General features: G+C 46.4%; 1 protein-coding gene and 1 long non-coding RNA gene across 2 annotated transcripts; one reads left to right on the top strand and one right to left on the bottom strand.

The window, feature by feature from the left end:
- Positions 1 to 462: 462 nt before the first annotated feature.
- Positions 463 to 8,105, bottom strand: LOC110307537 (NUT family member 2). The gene is made up of 7 exons (XM_021179773.2): positions 8,033 to 8,105; positions 5,476 to 6,169; positions 4,380 to 4,508; positions 3,126 to 3,265; positions 2,398 to 2,693; positions 1,648 to 1,764; positions 463 to 1,230 (listed from the first exon to the last, which is right to left on the bottom strand). The coding sequence occupies exons 1-7, from the start codon at positions 8,088 to 8,090 to the stop codon at positions 463 to 465; spliced, it is 2,202 nt and encodes a 733-aa protein (XP_021035432.2). The 5' UTR covers positions 8,091 to 8,105.
- Positions 8,106 to 10,479: 2,374 nt separating this feature from the next.
- Positions 10,480 to 18,088, top strand: LOC147000995 (uncharacterized). Its single transcript, XR_015045333.1, has 4 exons — positions 10,480 to 10,656; positions 16,379 to 16,455; positions 17,272 to 17,330; positions 17,438 to 18,088. It is a non-coding gene; the product is annotated as an uncharacterized LOC147000995 (long non-coding RNA).
- Positions 18,089 to 19,310: the final 1,222 nt, after the last annotated feature.

Below are 19,310 nucleotides of genomic sequence, written 5' to 3'. Positions count from 1 at the left end.
TGAGGTAGTACACTTGATGTAAAACAAAAATGATTTATGTTTATTTGGCTTAGTAGTTAAAGTTTATTTAGCTATACCTCAAGTACATGAATCTTAAATAACTATAACTCAAGACCAGAGCAGGGCATCTCCAGGTCTTCCCCTCAGCATCTCCTCACTTCATGTAACAGCACAGGCGTCAGAATAAAAGTAGCAGCTCTGACACCATTTTCAATAAAGCTACCTTTATTTACATAACTTAAAAACTTCTAAAGTGATATCACCCTCCCAATCCCTTCCCCACCCCTCATTCCTGTGCTTACTTCCCAGTGCCTCTAACCTTCTAGATCCACCCTTAGCAGCAGCTGGATCAGTCCTGATTGAGCAAGAGCTGTTTGTTGCTTTTTTCCCTTACTCTGGGGTTTTAGGTTTAGAGGCAGGGTGAAATCTCTGCCCACTTTAAGGGGATATCACCCAGGAGGCTCAATGCCTCTTCTTCCTCTTCCTCTTATGGGTACCTAGTGGCTCATGCTTCCTTTTCTGAGGCTGTGAGAGGTGAGCCAGCTCCAGAGCTGAGAGTGGCCCTTCAGACACCCCGTGACCGGGTCCTAAGTTAGGCCTCTTAGCCATAGGGACCAAGCTTCCAAAGAGAGCTCGCTTCTTTGACTTGGCAATCGAACACAGGTCAGGGCTAAGGCCCCTTAACTTTGGGCATGGGCTGGGGATACTCTCAGAGTCGGAGAGATCTGCATAGGGGCACACTTGGTGAGGCACTCTCCAGGGCACCAGCCTGTACTGGGAGGCCAGGAGGAAGGAAAGGCTGTGCAGTTCTTCCTTGTCCTCAATGGTTCTGGCCAGTGACCTGTGGAGGTCCTCAATTGCAGAAGCTACTCTGAAGCTCCTTGCACATCTGGATCCTGGGCTTTGGTTATATGTTCCTCTGCCACAGGGAACACCAGTGTATCTGACGTCTACCAGTGAGGGTGAACTTTGATTACTCGGGAAGACAGTAGCAGACTTAGGCCCCCATATTTCTGCACTGGTGACTCCAAGACACTGCTGGTCTAAGGAAGCCATTCGTGAGGAGCCAGTTTGTGCATTGGCTCCTCTTTGGACACCATGCTCATCTCTCTCTGCATCTTGGCAGACAGATGGTACAGAAGTACTGGCAGGTATCTGAGGGGCACCAGGATTTGGGGGTGCTCTCTCAACTCCTTTCTTCTTCAAAGCCGGGCAGGGCTTCTCCAGCAGCTGCAGGAGGAAATAGGTACATAAGACCCAGCACAAGCTGGAAGGACCAGAGGGGGGCAATGCATTTGGGCGGAGTTAGCCAAGGGAATAGCCAACTATCTAAGTGTCAGAGACAGGCTCTGGGGGCTAACATGCTTGGTTCCTTGCAGATGTGTCTGTCATGTCTACACCTGCATCGCCTTCTGGGTGAAGCCCAAGGCAGGATGACTTGGTGAATCAAGGTCACATGGGTCTTATGAGCATGGTCTTCTCCCTGTTCATCTGGTGTCCCTCAGTGTCCCACTTCATTTGGAGTCCTTCCTTCCCTGTCTAGTTGACCTAATGTCTCTCTGTATCTTGTGTATATGGTGTCTGGTTGCCTCTTCTCTACCTATTGCTCCTTCCCCACTGTCTCTGGCATTCACCTTCCCTGTCTACCTGGTCAACAGTGAGTTCTTCCTCATGCTCCAGCTCCTTGGTGAGAGCCAGTATGTCTATTTCTGGTTTGGTAGATAGGATTTCTGCCACAAACTGGGGGTTGATTATGGCCTCCACCTGTAAACAGAAGCAAAATAACTTGAGTGCTAGGGGCAGAGAACCCCCAAGCTAAGGGACCTCAATCTTGTCCTATGTTGGTGACAACTCATGATGGCAACCAACATTCACATACACGTGCACACATATATGCACACATACACACACACATGTACACATACATGCACACATGCATACATGGGCACACACATATACACACACATGCACACCCACATACATGTGCACACACACAAATACACAGATACATACACACACATGCACATACAGGCACACACACATGCACACATACACAAACACATACATACACACATGCACACACAGGAACACACATATACAGATACATACATATACATACACGTGCACACACACATATACACACAGACACACACACATGTGCACACACAAATATACATACACATGTCCACACACATGCACAAATATGCACACACACATATGTGCACACACACACATATACACATGCATGCGCGCACACACACAGGGGTTGGGGGAGGAAGAGAGGAAGGGAGAACTAGAGAGAGAGAGCTCTACAGTTAGGGAAAGTAGGCTCATTAACAAGGGCTAGGATGCCAAACTCAGAATCTGGCCCACACCAGGGCTCCAGATGTAGCTCACTTGTTCAACAAAGTGTTTCTGTGAGCACAGCTCATCAATGTAGCTCAGGAGTTCTGCATCTGAATACAAGTCATCTCCTTCCTGCTCTGCTCCACTGTTCTCATCTTCCTCCTTTTCCTTGGCCTCTCCTGTGAATGACTGAGGAAACCCCTCCAGCCAGTCCATGATCTCCATGTACTCCCGCACAGCTTCAGGTGGAATTTCCATGGGTGTCTCAGTCTTCTGTAACTGCTGGGGTCTGAGTTCTGGGAGGTGGGCAGGGTCAGTCTGGTGGACAGTCTTCATGGAGGTGCACTCTAGGAGGTAGGCAAGCATGAGGCTACATGGATGGGGACCACTGCCACCCCAGAAAAACCACGCAGGGCATATAGTTCAGGGGAACTAAAATGGCCTAGGGTGAACCAAAGCAGTGTTCTCTGAAGATCTATGAAAGGGGATGTTGCAAGAGGTGATATGTCTTGAGCTCCCATGGGAGAACATTTGGAGCCACCAATATTTCAGTTCCCAGATTCTGATCCCATGGTGTTTGGATCTTTGGGGAGGTGACAGCAGAGGAACAATGATCATGGCCAGTTCAGTGACTACTTAGTTCAAAGCCAAGAGCTGCAAGGAACCCCAGGCTACATAGCAAATACCCCATCCAGAAGGAAGAAGTGTATGTGTGGGACAGAAGTCTACTTTTACTGATTTGGCCTCTGTCTAGAAACCTAAAGGTGTGTGAACCCTACCTGGTTCCTCAGCCACCTCAGGAGCTGGAAGCCTTGGAGGATCTTGCCTTGGTGTGGTTGCAACAACTTGGTACTGGACGCTTCTCATTATCTCTAGCCTTGAATTCTCCATCTCTTCTGCACTCTCAAATTCTGTGAACCTAGGGATGAGGTAGGCCAGGGCCCAGCATGGGAGATTACGATGGTGGTAATGTGCACAGGGTACAGTCCCATGAAGTTGCTGATCTTGTGACATAACCACAGCTCTTGGGAACCTTAGGTCCCTTTATACTTGCAGGGAATCAAACAAGTTGGAAGTGTCACAAGCTGGGCTTTCATGTGACTCCTCCTTAAGTCCCATCTTGACCTTGCCTAGAGTCACATAAAAGAGCTAACTGGCAAGATGGCCACAGATATAACTGATGGAGTATATCAGGAATCTTGGACCAGATGCAGAGATCCTGAAGGTGAGACTGGGAGAGCTGGGATGACCTGGGAGACAAGGGCCCAGGAGATGTCAGGAGAAAGCAGAAGGGAAGCTGAGCAGTATGGATGCTTCCTGTTGAGAGCTGTTTGCTGACTTGTGTGCATGAGGGCAAAGGCAGAAAGAGCAGAGACAGGTCCTCGGAATGTCTAAGAGGCATCCTTCTCTTATGTGTCCTCTTGATACATTGTGATACATTAGGATCAGCTGAAGCAACTCTCTTGAGACACAGTGGCCTCTACTGTCAAAAGGTGGTGGCTCAACTGTCAGGTAGCTGGCATTAAGACTTGCTGAGTATGTTGCCTTTGCACATCCCACAGTGCTAGAGGAGACCCTGTGTGCAGGGAAACTGCAATGGCCTGGGGTGAGCCAGAACAGTTTTCTCTAAAGATCTGTGACAGGGGATACTGCTGAAGGTGATATGTCTTGAACTAATATGGGAGAGCACTTGGAGCCAACAATATTTCAGTGCCCTGGGGCTGGAATGGGCCACATCTCCCATTTTGACCTCAGCAGAAAGGCAGGGATAGATACTCATGACCAATGAGGGCAGAGGTGCTGGGACCATGGAGCAGATAAACCACCAGTACAGGAAGTGAGAACAGCCTCCAAGACAGCAAGATTACCCTCCTGGCAGGGTGTGGGTAACAAGCTCAGCAGACCCAGCTATAACTGAGCAGAGCCCCCCATTCCCACCCCAACACAGACCCTCTTCAAGATGCCTGACTCACCAGACCCATCCACATCTAAACAGCTACCCATTTACCCTCCTTTAAGACTCCCTGACTCACTTTTCTGCCATCTCAAAGAAGATCATCCGGTCATAGTTGCTTGTACACTGCCATTCCTGCAGACCCCTCCATAGGCCCTCCTCCACATTCATGGTGGGCTTCCTCCGGGCCAGGGACCGAAGCACTGGACTGTAATTCATTAGGACCATTCAATCTAATGATCAGCTTATACTCCAGCCCCAGCAGGCTCAGCCCAGTCATATCTACATCCTTATACCAATGTAGAGTCTTAGCCTCCAGGAACCCCTTAACCATGCAGCAAACAACAACACAAAGATGTGTGCCTGTTTCTCTGGCTGCCATATGAATTCTCCATGTATCACTGTGAAGGGAGAATGAATGGGATCTAGGATCCCAACATGGAAGTATGGAAGACAGAATAAAAGTAAAATTCATTAGAAATGGGACCTTGGATGATAGCCAGGCATAGGTCATGATGTGGGACTCCCAGGATAGGAAAGTGCTTTCCTGGGAAGGGGAAAGAGACTCCCAAGTTCTCTTTTCTACCAGTGAGACAGCCATGGACCCTTCAACAGAGCTGTTTCTTCTAGGCCATGCCTGGGTCTCTAATGTCCAGAACCATGAGAATATAGTGTCTGTGGTTTCAATCATCTACCTGGTGGTATAGCTGAGCTGGCTGACAAAATGTCCAGAAAGATCTGGAACCTAAGGTTAACTGGGTCAATGGTGTAAATGCCTGCTGAGGATCGAAATGGAGCAAGAACCCCAGAGTTCTCCCCAGTATAGGCTCAGTGCCTTTCTGACTTAAGGAGAATTCCCTAGAATAATGGGGTGGGGGACACATGTACAGGTCTTACTGAAGTCTGGCATTTTCCCCCACCCCCAATTGTGATGTGCTGTCGGTCCTAAACACTTCAGTTCATACTAGAAGATAAAGAATTAAGGAGAAGAATTATCAAATGGATTCAAAGGACTATGTCCAAACCCTAGCTCCCAGGACTTCAGGATCTCAGGTATGACATTGTTGTTCCTCAGAGTGTGGCTTTCTGAAGTGGACTTCAGCACATTCCTTGTCTACCTCACCCTCATGGTGCTGGGGCCCCAGGAGGACCTTCCAGTCACAGGTGGCACTTACATGAGGAAGCAGGAGAAAGCTGCCACATCGGGCGTCTGAGGCAGGTGCCTCTGGACCAGTGTCTTGATATGTTGCCAGCGCCGGAAATTCCCATAGACACTGTCTGGTTTGGACAAGTAGTTTTCTGGGGAGTTGGTTTGGATGTTGGCGGGGCCACTCTCTCCATATGCTCCTTTTGGAGGCTGTGCAGAGTTCACTGGAGACCTGACAGGAGCCAGCTGGACAACTTGCTGTGTGGTGGGAGGGTGAGGCCCCAGGATCCATGTCCCTTCTTGGGGCTGGACAGCCGAAGCAATTCGGGCATTTATGAAGTTGTTTGCAGCAGGTGTTGTCATGAACCCCATACCCACACCTTGGGTCCCAGGGATATTACAAGTGAGAGGCACCTGAGTGAGAACAATGTTGGTATTGTGCACAGGTTGGACAGGCTGGCCTAGAGTTCCAACCTGTACAATGTTCAGAGGAACAGCGGCACTCAGGGCAGGGCTTCCACCTTCTGCCACCAAAGGCATCCCAGGCAAGGCAGATAAGACTAAAGGATTCCCGGGAGAGATGCCTGCAGTCACGAGGGGTGCTGGGGGCTCCCAAAATAACTGGGGTACTGGCTGGGGGGCAGGTGGGAGAACAGGCAAGGTTGCAAATGTAGGCAGGGAGGCACCAGGGTTGATAGTCATGTTCTGTCCCAGTGAAGATGCTGTGAAGATAAAAGAAAAAGTGGATGGAAGATGGAAAGTGTACAGGAGGGTGGCTCTCTGATCTTGGTAGTCAGTGGAAACTGGGGGAGAGGAGACTATACAGTTTGCAAAGATCCCTGAGTAAGTTCCCTGCTGAGTTCAACTGGCTGGGCATCTTCTCAGCAGGGATCTTCCTCCCCATTCATCAAGATTCCTGGGATCACTGGGCTGTCTGAGAGGAACCCTCAGCTTTCCCCACGTCTGAGAGGCTCTTTCAGGAATTCCTAGCAGAAAACTCCGGTGTTCTAGTTCTCTTCCCAGGAATGGATCCGTTTGTCTCTCCCTGGACCACTGTCTGAGCGTTGGTGCTCACGGGAGGCAAGGCACCATCAAGGAGGCCCAGTTTCTGGAAGAGCCTCTGTGTAGGCTGAGGGTTTTAATTATGTTGACCTCGGCCCCTTCTGAGTTCCTTTCATGCCCCCAAAGCTCCCTCCCTTTCTAGTCCACCACAACAATCCAAAAGCAACACCGAGTGATCCTCCAAGCCTGTGCCCCGGAATCCTGGAGGGAACCCCGTAGCACGCCCTACCCATGCTGCTGCTCCCGCTCCTAATACCTCCCGCAGGAAACAGCATAAGGATAGGCTCAGCAGCCCCACACTGCCTGATGATCACTGGTCCCTACCATGGCTGGGAGCTGTTCCCACAGCACTGGTGTGCAAGACAGCCACCCAGTTGCTGGATACCCTGTCCTTGCAAGCCCTCTAGTAGCTGTGGGAGAATATAACGGAATAGTGAATGGAGGAGTGGTCCCGATGTTTCTGGGGATTATCATAGCTACTGGCATTGTCACAATTTGGCCGTGAAATCTTGTGAACTCTCATCAATATGATTGAGGGGATACAGTCATGAGCCAGATGCCTAGTGGGGTGCAGTTATCTTAAGATGTTGCTGTTCAGTGGGAACTCACAAGGACCACATCAAAGAGAGCCAAGTCCAAAGAGTCTGCACATGATGGCCAGGACACATGTTCTAGATCTGCTTAACAGTAACAGTAGAACATGTTTCAAGACAAATGACTCTCTCCAATCCCTCTGGCAAAGGAAACCAGCCACCTCAGAACCAACTGAAATCAACAGCACTCCGCATCCCGTTTGCTTGTCAAATCAGCATCAGGGAAGAGAGGCTTCCTGTCACTGTTCAATGATGGGCTAAGGAAACTGCAGAGATAGTGCCAAGATAACACCTCTTAATTGGTATTTTAAAACGTAGTCTACAAATTTGGAACAAGTACCCACACTTAGTTGACTCCCTCTAACTGTTCTGCCTCTGTAGAATCAAAGACATCAACCACCCAATAAAGGAGAAGCCTTCCCTGAGTGGGAAGGTGGAACTCTGAACTGCCAGTTGATGGAGAAATCTCTGCTTCTACAGAGAGGACCCCACTGAGCTCTTTCCTACCTAGCCATTTGTCTGAACTGTCCTCCTAAGGTCTAGGATAGCCCAGTTAAATTCCTGGGATCCATAATTTCATTAAACTAGTTCCAGCAACCAGTAGAAGTGACTCAGAGATCAGCTGTTGTCTAAGATCCTTCTCTGGACCACCACAGTGAACCACACCATACACCTATGAACTGTGCTCAGGAGACCTGCCTCTCATACCGGAAGATCTAGTCTAAGTTGTTTCTTCCGATGCAGTGTATCTCCTATGGCAACTTAGTTGCATTGCGGGCTCTGTTAGTCAGCCTCCACAGTGGGATGTCCTTGCAGAAGTCCAGAGCTCTCTCCCCACACTCCTTAGTCCCGTCACTCATTGCTAGTATCAAATTTAAATTGATACTTTGTCAGGGTGTCCGGCCCCATACCCTGACACTCCAGACTTACCTTCGGAAACTATTCCTATAGGCTTGGACAGTAACCATGTCTGTCTGCTCAGGTCCATGGTGAGAAAATTCGGATAAATCACACCCAAAAGTCACCAATCTATGGCAGATGCTCAAGAGAGCCAGCCACAGCTGAGAGAAAAGTTTGAAAGTAAACAGCTCCAGAATGTGGCAAGTAACATTCTAGAGTGGGGGAGGGGCAGGAAGTAAAACAGGACTGGGGGAACATTCCGAGAGGGGTTGGGGCAGGTGCAAAAGAACCTTGGCATCAGTTCAAATGATGCACCCTGGTTGGATGTGATTGTGGACGTGATCTGTTTGCCTCTAGGTAAAGTTTAATTTCTTTTCTCATAGTCACAGAACCCTGGGCTCACGTACTCCTCTTCCCTCATTCCTTCTTCAGTAGACCTTGTTCAATTCCCTTCATCCTGAGGTCTCCATCCCTTCGACAGAGGGTAGGCTCTTAACAATTTTTATAATGTTTACACTTACTCTGAACAAATTACAACATATATTCAGACAAATATAGAGGGTTTAAGTGATAGAGGAGTACAGTGTATTTGAAAATAAGATGTTGGGAGGCTCTTCTTGCCTTGTGCTCTTCTTGCCTTGTGTATTTCATTCTTTGCAGAGCAGTCTTTCTGTGTCCAACCAGTGCAGTGCTAGGATGTCTGTACTCTGCCCATGATAGTCTCTGCTATCATCCCCTTTTGCTAGAGGCCCCAGCCCCTGAAGGCATCACTCAGTATGTAGCCTACAGGACTCAAAGCTAAAATCACTTCTCTTTGGATCAATAGTACTGAGTCCTTTTATTGCAAACAGATTCTTGACAACAGAATTAAAAATCTAGTCACTATGACAAAACTAATTTGTAGGCTTTTGTGACAAACTAGCCCTCCTGAGACTCTCAGTGGGAATGGGGTTAAATGTAAGAGACAGGAAGAGGAAATACGTTCTCCCACTCCAAGATGAAGAGGCTTGGCATTCCTAGGGCCCTGACTTTCCAAGTATCCAAACCCACAGGCAGTGTACATTTGACAAAGCCAGAATTCCATTTACCATTGCCCAATACTGACTCCTGTGTGCATGCACCCACCTTACTCTTAGCTCCAATACAATACTGGATTCACCAACTGTAGGCTTCCATCTTCCTGTTTTGTTTTGTTTTGTTTTTTAATATGCTGATGTCCTTCAAATCATGTTTCCTCGTTTCAGGAAAAGACTATCTCTGACTTAATAGAAATTATCTTACAATTGTTAATGTTAAGGTGCTAAAGCAAAAGACATTCTCAACAAATTATATTTGCATTTGCACAGACTGGAAATGCTGTCACAATGCATGTTGGACAGAGGGCCCAGGGTAAAAGTCTCAGATGTTTTACAAATGCAGTGAGTTGTTCACATTTTGCACACTGGGCATCTTTGAGACTTATCTGATGCAAAGACACCAACTGCAAGTTTTTAGTAGCATGAAATATTCAATACTCTATCATAGAGAGAACATTGCATTAGATGATTTTGCTCCGTTATAGGATAATGCTTGTCCTGAGCAAGTGTAAGGTGGATCATGCTAGGTGCAGTCCTTGGAGATTTGGCAAATTAAATATTTAATTTGTATTTGATTTATGATATTTTCTGATGATACAGAGTCATGGCTGAAGGAGCAGGGGCCCTTCTGTGTGTGGGTGTGTGTGGGGGGTTGGTTGTAGCACCCCTTTAAACAAAGCTTGCACATATTTTAACATTGTGTGTCATTTGATCAGTACTGAATGCTGGGAGACAGCGGTCTCATTTTGCTTATGACAAGAGGGTTGCTAGGAAACGGTCAAGTGGGGATGCAAACCAAGAATCCTGGAAGCTGCCCCAGAAGCTGCTGCATGCAAGCCTCATGTCCCCAGTAGGAGTCAATAGAGTTCCTGCTGTCCCCGAGGTTTGGGAAAGTAAGAGAGGATTAGAGGGACCCAGACTTATCAAGTCTCAATTAAAAGTATTATGTCAAATTTTACAGGAAAAGTTTGTGAACCGACTTTTATTGGCAGGGCTCTCCTTGTGAAGTAGGAGATCTGAACACAGCGGATGTTATAGGAGGGACCCTAGAGGCAGAGTCTGGGTAAAACAGTCTCAGAGTGTCTCCTGGGTCTGAATTTCACCCCTCTCCCGAGAAGTGCTCCTTAATGAAGCTTTCAGAAAGTATGGGAGGGGACCTGCTGTTCTTTAGAAGGTGCAAAGGAGACAAATGCCATCCAAAGTGAGGATGTTAGGTGCGCGGGTAGAGGGTTTGTAATTCCTGGTTTTAAGGAGGATTTGCCAGCGCAAGTTCAGTGAGGAGGCAGGGCAGGGGAGGGGGCGGCAGCGATGCCCCACGTGGTGCATTCTTTCCTCTGCCGCAAAGCTCTATGCTTCACCTGAGAGCTCCTGTTTGTGCATGCTATTGGAGTTCTAGCGCGAGCTCCTTGCCTCCCCTGGTTCTCTGCATCTGTCCGTTGTGCACCCGCTGGGCTCAGACAGATAAATAAACAACGAGGTCTCGAGCGTGCTAGCGTGAGCATGGAGGATGCTGGAGCGAGCACGCCTCTTAACGTTTGGTGAATATGGCGGAGTCCAGAGTCCGTTACAGAGAAAGAGGTAAGGGAAACTCGGGCCTGACTTCTGAGCATGCAATCGCCACTGTAGCTACTCTTGGCTGTTATTTCCTAGTATCTTGCAGGCAGTGTGTGGCCCCGAGTGACTTGAGCGCCCTCCCGAGGCCAGGCTGAAGCTGAGAGTTCTTATACCACTGGAATTGGCAAGTGTTCAGACCAGGCTTTCTTTCCATCATTCCATAGGGTGCCTGGCTTTTGATGTGTGTGTTGGGGGTAGATGGGCGAAGTTAATAAATGCGGTGTGAACTTTGAAAGTGTGCCTCATCTCTGTTGCTTACCCTCTCAGGAAGCTTGCTAAGTGTTGGAAAGGATTAGATACATGTCTCATGTTAAAAATGGGTGAACTTTTGACAGTCATACTCGCTGCACTTACAAAACTCATCCATGGAAGCAGAAGTATCAACCAGCCTCCACATTGTAACGCCATTGATTGCCATTGACGTTAGTGACTTTTTTCACAACTGAATGACTGGTCTCTTAAATTCAGTCTGGGATCCGGTCAGGACCCTTTGGACTTTGAGAGTGGCGATGATCAAGAAAAGCATTATGTGAAAAGCAGATGAGTAAAAGAAATTTATAACAGACTATTTTATTATTAAATTGTATTAATTATGTGACTGTGTGTGTATGTGTAGAAGGTTGAGACTATGTGAAGGCAAAAAAATGTGTTTTCATTTTGGAAGACATGAGAATTGTGGGGTGATTAATCTCATGTATAAATGTGGTAGTATGCTTGGGGTTCATGGACACTTAAGAGTATGTAGTGTTTTCGGTATAATTTTATGATATAAATTTGGAATAATGTATGGATTTGTGGTTTTGGATTATGAGTGGGGAGAATCTAAAGTGTATATTCGAGTGCAGGTGATGCAGTTTAGATAGTTAGACTTAAGATTTTTTGATAGTGTGTAGAGTTTATTGTATTTAGACAATGTGAGTACATGCTTGTAGCCTTGTACTTGAGGGTAGGTATTTGTAATTTGGGTTAGGGAATACCTTATCTTATCTTATCATCTTATCTTATCTTATCTTTTTTCTCCTTGAAAGTAGGAATATCTTTGTTTATTGTGGATTTGGGAAGAAATCTATTTGGGCAAGAAATAATTGCATATGGGCAATGTCAGTGAATCCTGTACATATTTTTGTGGCAATGCAAAAGGGAGACTATTGTGGAAAATGCAAAGTTATTTCTATATTTGGAATGTCCTGGATGGCTACAGGATGTATCTACTGTGTTTTATCATGTGAAGGCAGGTTGGGACCAGTTGGGGGTTGGTAGAATGGATATGTGCACCTGTAGTGTCAGGTTCGTGCGTGTGATTCTTTATTTGGAAGTTGGAGGAGTGATTTCTTTGTGGATTCCCTAAGTATGTCATCTCATGCTGCAGGTGACAAGACTGTACAGTTGTGGGCGGATGTTTGCACATGTGTAGTGTTATATAAATGTTTGATGCTGGTGGGCAGGTATGTGGGTTTAGAGTTTGTATTCTCTAGTATGGCTTGTGGGCATTTATGATTTCTATATAGGATCAGACTTTTGTGTGGAGAATAGTCAGGTAACAGTGTGTTCACTAAAGGGTCATGTCACTTTGAATGTTTTCTGATGCTTTTTATATATGGTAAATAGAATAATTAGTATAATAGAGTAAGTAAGCAAACACATGTGTATTGGATGGATAAGTGAGATTGTATATTTGCGCAGGCAAGTGTGTGGTAACTATTGATTGCATTAGGATTTATAATATGGTTACGTGTTAGTATTGGTGATGTAGGAAATGGTTTCTAGCAGCTAGAGATAACTCTGGATCGAGAGGTGATTTGAGTTTGTAATTTAATGTTAAGTGGGTGATACATCTCTGTGTCTTGGGCATTTAACCTGGTTGTATACCACTCTATATCTGTGAGTCCATGAAATATGTATATTTGCTCATAGAAAAAGAGGTAATTTGTTATATATATTAATTACTTTTACATTGCTGTTTTAAAACATCATGACCAAGTCAACTTGCACAAGAAGGAGTTTATTTGGGCTTACAGCTCTGGGAGGATAAGAGACCATCCTGGAGGCAAAGCATGGTGGTGTGGCAGCAGAAACAGGAAGCTGAGCAGTCACATCTTGAGCCACAAGCATAATCCATAGAGACTGAACTGGAAATGGCATATAATATCTAAACTCTTAATGTCCACCACCTCCAGTGACATACTCCCTGAAATGAGGCTGAACCTCCTGACCTCCCTAAGCAACACCCACCAATTGAGGACCAAGTGTTCAAACCTCTAAGCCTTTGGGAAGCATTTGCATTCAAACCTCAGTGTATACACACGCCTTAGGTTCAGCTGATGATGGTGTGTTTTCAGTGTGCATGGGTATGTTTGGGGCTTGAACTCAGAAGTTTGTGTTTTACAGATACAGAATATTGACTAATATGTTACACTTGCATATATTCAGGCACTGAAGATAATTTTGTGTCTATGTGTATGAGAGTTGTATGTATATAAGTTACAGAACAGAATTTAGCCAATATACAGATAGTGTGTGTGTGTGTGTGTGTGTGTTTGAGGGTATATAGAAATGGAAGTCAGAATACAACTCTAGATGATGATATTCACCTTCTACATTGTTTGAGTTATAAGATCTTCCTGGTGTTTTTCTGCTGACTAGACCACAAGCCTCTGCACATTTCCCCATCTCTGCCTCTCATCTCCACATGGGAGAGCTGGGATCACAGACATGTAGCCTGCTGCATACAGGTTTACGGGGTTTCCTTAGGCCCAGACTAAGGTCATCACAGTTGCATAGCAAGAGCTATACCTATGGAACTGTCTCCCCAGCTCATGTTTAAGGTTTTCTTCATATCCAGAGGAACTATTACACACTGTTCAAATCCTTTTGTAGGTAGGGCATAGAGGAAAAATTTAGGTCATGCTAAGTGTGCTGTTAAGGTGGTATGCCAACCAAACATGGCATAGTTAAATGCTGCAATCAAGGGTAGTGTGCTTGCTAAACAGATTGGTGCATTGGAAAATGCCCTTTGCTTTGCCCTGGGTAGAAAATGCCTTGAAAGAATCCCAGGGCCGGGCGTGGTGGCGCACGCCTTTAATCCCAGCACTCGGGAGGCAGAGGCAGGCGGATTTCTGAGTTCGAGGCCAGCCTGGTCTACAAAGTGAGTTCCAGGACAGCCAGGGCTACACAGAGAAACCCTGTCTCGAAAAACCAAAAAAAAAAAAAGAATCCCAGGGATCAGCAACAGCCTTCGCATTAGAGGTTCGGAAGCTTGTGTTTGGATGAGAGTCCCCACTCTCCCACCCTAGTGAACTCTGTCTTCCCAGAGCCACGCAGCAACTTGTTTCTCAGGGATTTGTTACTCTGGACCTCAGCTCCTGTGGCACTTGGAGGCTCTGTAGTAATGGATGGAACTTGTCTAGCTCCTGTTCACACTGGTATCAGAGCTCATGGTGCTGATGAATTATAGAAGAAATCCTGTCAGGCTGGGCAATGTCAGAGTCCCTGAAAGCAGTCCCCATGAGAAGCTGCAGTAGAATATCCAGGAAGATTCGGATGCTGGGAGCATAGAGTGCCTGCTGAGAGCAGTAGCTAACAAAGCCCACCATAGCACAGACCTCTGGGTAGAATTGGGCATGTCTGTCACAGAAATGCTGTTCATGGCACTGAGAGCTCGTATGACGCCCCACCTGCTTGATATGAAAGTATAGTCTGGTGTTTGCTCCACTATGTTTTACTCTTGTTCTGATACAACTCCTCCTTAGGATTTTGTTGTTGTTGTTGTTATTTCCCCTTTAAAATCAGTTATTTTGCAAAACACCTTTGTATCATTGCCATTCACCTTCTTTTTCCTTCCCTCTCCTCCCCCTCCCCTTCTTCCCCTTCTTCCCCTCCCTTTTTCCTCTCCCTCCTTCCCCTTCTTCCCCTTCCCTTCCCTTTCCTTCTCTTCCTCTTTCTTTCTTTCTTTCTTTCTTTCTTTCTTTCTTTCTTTCTTTCTTTCTTTCTTTCTTTCTTTCTTTCTTTCTTTCTTTCTTTCTTTCCTTTCTTTCTTTCTTTCTTTCTTCCTTCCTTCCTTCCTTTCTTTCTTTCTTTCTTTCTTTCTTTCTTTCTCTCTCTCTCTCTCTCTCTCTCTCTCTCTCTCTCTCTCTCTCTCTTTCTTTCTTTCTTGTTGTATGCCAGCCTGCGGTTTACAAGGACCGAGTACACCAGGGAGGGAGGCTGGGGCTGAAAGAGACTTAGATGGCGAGAGGTTAATGGAGCCAAGACAAGATTCTATTCAAGCCTCTCCAGTTTACTGAGAGTCTACTTATAAAAGGGGAAGGCCCATCCCCCACCCGTCCATTTTTGGTGTCTGGAGCCAGCCTGTAGGTGATGTGCAGAATAGGATGCCCCCCCCCCCAATGTATCAGGTGCTTCTCAGCAGGTAGCAGTGTCTTGGAGAGAGCAGTGGCTGGTGGCAGAACAAAAGAGCAATCTAGATCAAAAGGCTCCACCTTAGGTAATTTCCTTCACAGTGGCAGCAAGGTCAAAGTCTGGATCAGCCTGCTTCAGGGCTGAGGGAGGCTACACTTTCTTTCTTCTTAACAGTGGCCCACAGATTGTGCAACTGGAGAAGTTTAGGTTCCGTAGCCACCTGAAAGAACTGGTAAATTGAGACAAGACATGGTGCGAAGAAAATGTATTTCACTTAAGAAAGGCTTGATTACTGCAAGATAAAAGACTAGCTAATGCCATCAGAGGACATTGGTTTAGTATTTTTGTGGGAAAATTCACACAATCTCAATTGTTTGGTGTCTTAATTAGCAGTTCTCCTTGTGTCTCAAAGGAGACGTTGGACTTGGACTTGGACTTAAACAACACGGAAACTGTTCAGAATCTCAGAGCCCTGAAGATAGAACACATTTGTGTTGGATGGATGTGAGCCATTGGAGCTTTTGGTGGGGTCTTGCGTTTTGGATCTTACATGTATCCTAAGGGCTCATGCTTGTTTTATAGGCTTGGTGCCTAGCTAATGGCTCTCTTAGGAGCTGGTGGAAGCTTTTGGGGGTGGGGCCATGTGTGAGGAAATTAGGTCATTGGAGGAGGTGTCTTGAAGGACTCATTAGGACCCATCCTTTGTTTTTCTCTCCTGGCTGCTGTAAAGTGAGGACTGTTGCTCTGCTAGATGATCTTCTTCAGGAAGGCTCTGCCACACCACTGTCACAGGTGCCACAGGACTGCAGCCTTCAAAGCTGTTTTCTGCTTTTAGGCTGTTTATCTTAGGCCACAGAGATGGAAAGCTGGCAGTCCTGTCCTTCCCAGAGGACATTGAGGAACATCAGTTTAGGGTTTGGTGGTCCACATCCTTCCTTAAACTTCATCCAGCCATCCTTTCAGGGGCAAATACCCCCATGGTGCCATAAGACTAGAATTGAGGAATGCAAACATGCTCAGGGTCTCTACTGTGAGAGTGTCCCAGCACTTATCAGCTCTGGATACAGGTATAGGTAAAGGGAACCCAGGTAGACCATACCTGGCTCATCTCAAAAACATGAAGTGGAACAATAGAGTGTTTTCTCAGCAAGAGGACAGTTGCCTGAGTAGGAAGTATATAACGAATGTCCAATGTGGGTGTCCTCCTGTCCTTGGGGTATCTATCCCTCAATGTCCCACAGTAGCTTCATCCCAGAGCATATAGCTGAAGTGTTTTCTTTGTTTTCAGCAAATGCCTTGAGGTGTCTCCTGGACCAGAAGAGAGGCTGAGGAACCTGTTCAGATTCCAGAGACCTGTATCCTTGAGTAAGCATCTTTACATCTCAGCCCAGCTTAGTTCTCTGCAAGACAGAGTACTAGTAATGCCAACTGTCCAGGCTTGTGAAGATTTGAGTCAGTGGAGATAAAGTGCCTGGAGCAGTGAATGGCATCACATACGCTGTTGCTATAAATGATATGGCTTCTAACTGCTCATCTGTTCAGAATATGACTGTCCATTTTTCTAATATACTCTTCCTGCCATGTACATTCAGTCAGTCAGATGTCTCTCTGCTCTTGCTCCTTGCTCCTCAATTCCCAGCCTCAGTGCCTTATGGCAAGGGAGGCTTAAAACCTGTGTCCTCAGCCGGGCGTGGTGGCGCACGCCTTTAGTCCCAGCACTCGGGAGGCAGAGGCAGGCGGATTTCTGAGTTCGAGGCCAGCCTGGTCTACAAAGTGAGTGCCAGGACAGCCAGGGCTACACAGAGAAACCCTGTCTCGAAAAACCAAAAAAACAAAAAAAAAAAAACCTGTGTCCTCTGCCAGGATCAAGGTCTGGGGGGGGAGGGGGATGGGAACAAACCAGTTCCCTTTCAAAGCACCCATCATGTTGTCTCCACACAGGAAGCAAAGATGAAGAACGTTTATAAAAGTATGGATTATTGGTTTTCCTACAATTCACTGGAAGTCGCCTGTTCCCCAGAGTCTACACCTCATTGAAAGTGTGGCAGGAGTGACTTCAGTTCCTCACTTGCCACATCATTGCCTAACCCATGTGTTTCAGTGTAGACTCCTTCCTCAGAAGCCATTGAACTATGGCCTACTTGACCTAAGGCCTTTCTCCTTTTATTCTGTTTTTGACAGCAGGACACATGAGGCTGGCTGCTGAGGGTCATAGTACAGCTCAACGCTGTCCCCATCATGTGAGTAAGCTCAGAGTTGGGCAGGAGCAGTTTTCAGAGAAAGCCCCTATAGTTGCTGGCACTCAGTTACTGGTGGTAGTAAATGCCTATTACATGTCTGTCCACAGTATTGCTGCAGTAGATAACGGGTACACCTGAAAATGGACACACAACTTCATGCCAAGACAGCGAAGTCTCTTTGGGCAAAATCAAAAGCAATGGAAACAGTGTTACTTAAGGCAATGTATTCTGTTCTCTGCAGTTTACCCCCAATTTCCTTTTGTACGGCTCTTGCTGTCTAGGCTATGTGTCTTAATTGCTTTGATGATGTGCATATGCATACTGTATAGACACGGCACACAGCTCTTCATCTATTGACTCCTATAAGATATAATACCTCCATGTAAAATGTGCCTGGAGAGCCAGTAATGTGGGCAGCAAATGAAATCACCAAGGGAACGGGCAGTCAGATAGAATTTACTGAACTATAGTGCAGATAAGCCTCAGGGGACTGTTCAACCAAGAAGGCAGTGAGAATCTTGTCTAGTCCTCCAATTGAGGACGTCACTTAGGGGCTGCTTGTCTGAGTCCATTGCTGGTGGGTAGGGTGACATCTCACACTCTTATCAAGCAGCAAATTCAACAGTGTGAGTTGTTTATCTTCAGACTGTCTATCCCTTTATGTCAGTTATGGGTTAGTTTTTATGGGTTAGGCTTCAGTTATTTATGTAATACACCTTAGGTCACCAGGAAGCTGGGCTCCAAGGTGTCAAGCCTGATAATTAAAATATGTGGGGAATTTAATTTTCATCCTTCCTTCCTTATTTATTTATTTGTTTGTTTATTTATTTACTTATTTATTTTCTTATTCACTTTACATCCTGCTCACTGCCCTGCTCCCAGTCATCCCTCCCACAATCCTTCCCCCATTCCCCCCCTTCTCCTCTCAGCGGGTGAAGATCCCCACTTGGTATCATCAAACCCATCACATCAAGTCTCTGTGAGGCCAGGAACATCCTCTCCCACTGAGGACAGACAAGGCAACCTAGCTAGAAGAACATATCCCACAGACAGGCAACTGCTTTGGGAATAGCCACTCCTCAGTTGCTCAGGACCCACATGAAGACCAAGCTGTACATCAGCTACATATGTTCGAGGAGGCCTAGGTCTAGCTGATGTATGTTCTTTGCTAGTGGATGATCTTTGGTTGGTCGTTCAGTCTGTGAGTGCTCCAGGGGTCCAGGTTAGTTGATTCTGTTGGGCATCCTGTGGAGTTCCTATCCCCTTAGGGCTGCAGTCCTTCCTTCTATTCTTCCATAAGAGTTCCCATCTACAGTTTGACTATGGGTGTCTGCATCTGTCTGAGTTAACTGGTAAGTGGAGCTTCTCAGAGGACAGCAATGCTAGGCTTCTGTTTGCAAGCGTAACAGAGTATCATTAATAGTATCAGGGATTTGTGCTTGCCCATGGGATGAGTTTCAAGTTGGGCTAGTTATTGGTTAGTCATTTCCTTAGTCTCTGCTCCATCTCCAATCCCTGCATTTCTTATAGACAGCTTAAGTTTTCAGTCGAAAGTTTTGTGGGTGGGTTGGTATCCCTATCTCTCCACCTGGCTTCCTGCCTGGCCACAGGAAGCAGTATCCCCAGGCTCCATACTCCCAATGCTATGAGTCACAACTAAGAAGACCCCACCAATTTTTGGGTGCCTCCCCTATCCCAGGTCTCAGTCTCTTCCTGGAGATGGCCCCTATATCTACCCCTCCTGTCAGTTGCAGATTTCTATTTATTCTCATGGCCATCTGGCCATCCCCTCTGCCCTTCTCCATACCCAACCTGAACCCCCTAAATTCCTCTCCTGATTCTCTGTCCCACTCAATCTGCCTTCCATGACCTTTCCATTCCCCCTTCCAAGCTCCTCCAACTCAAACATCCTCATTTGTGCCTTCCATTCTATCCAGCCTCCTTGGGTCTGTGGAGTGTAACATGGTGCCTGTATTTTAT

The sequence above is a fragment of the Mus caroli genome, unplaced genomic scaffold (assembly GCF_978045245.1).
Source record: "Mus caroli unplaced genomic scaffold, Mus_caroli_1 scaffold_15, whole genome shotgun sequence".
NCBI lineage: Eukaryota > Metazoa > Chordata > Mammalia > Rodentia > Muridae > Mus > Mus caroli.
This window is presented reverse-complemented; position numbering and strand designations above follow the sequence as displayed.

What these genes read in the sequence shown, in the direction of transcription:
- LOC110307537 (XM_021179773.2), bottom strand. Translation starts at nt 8,090, where the DNA reads ATGGACCTGAGCAGACAGACATGGTTACTGTCCAAGCCTATAGGAATA. An exon ending in TTCTTTGAGATGGCAGAAAA is followed by an intron (nt 3,266 to 4,379) that starts GTGAGTCAGGGA and finishes CCTCATCCCTAG; the next exon opens with GTTCACAGAATTTGAGAGTG. An exon ending in AGAAACACTTTGTTGAACAA is followed by an intron (nt 1,765 to 2,397) that starts GTGAGCTACATC and finishes TTCTGTTTACAG; the next exon opens with GTGGAGGCCATAATCAACCC.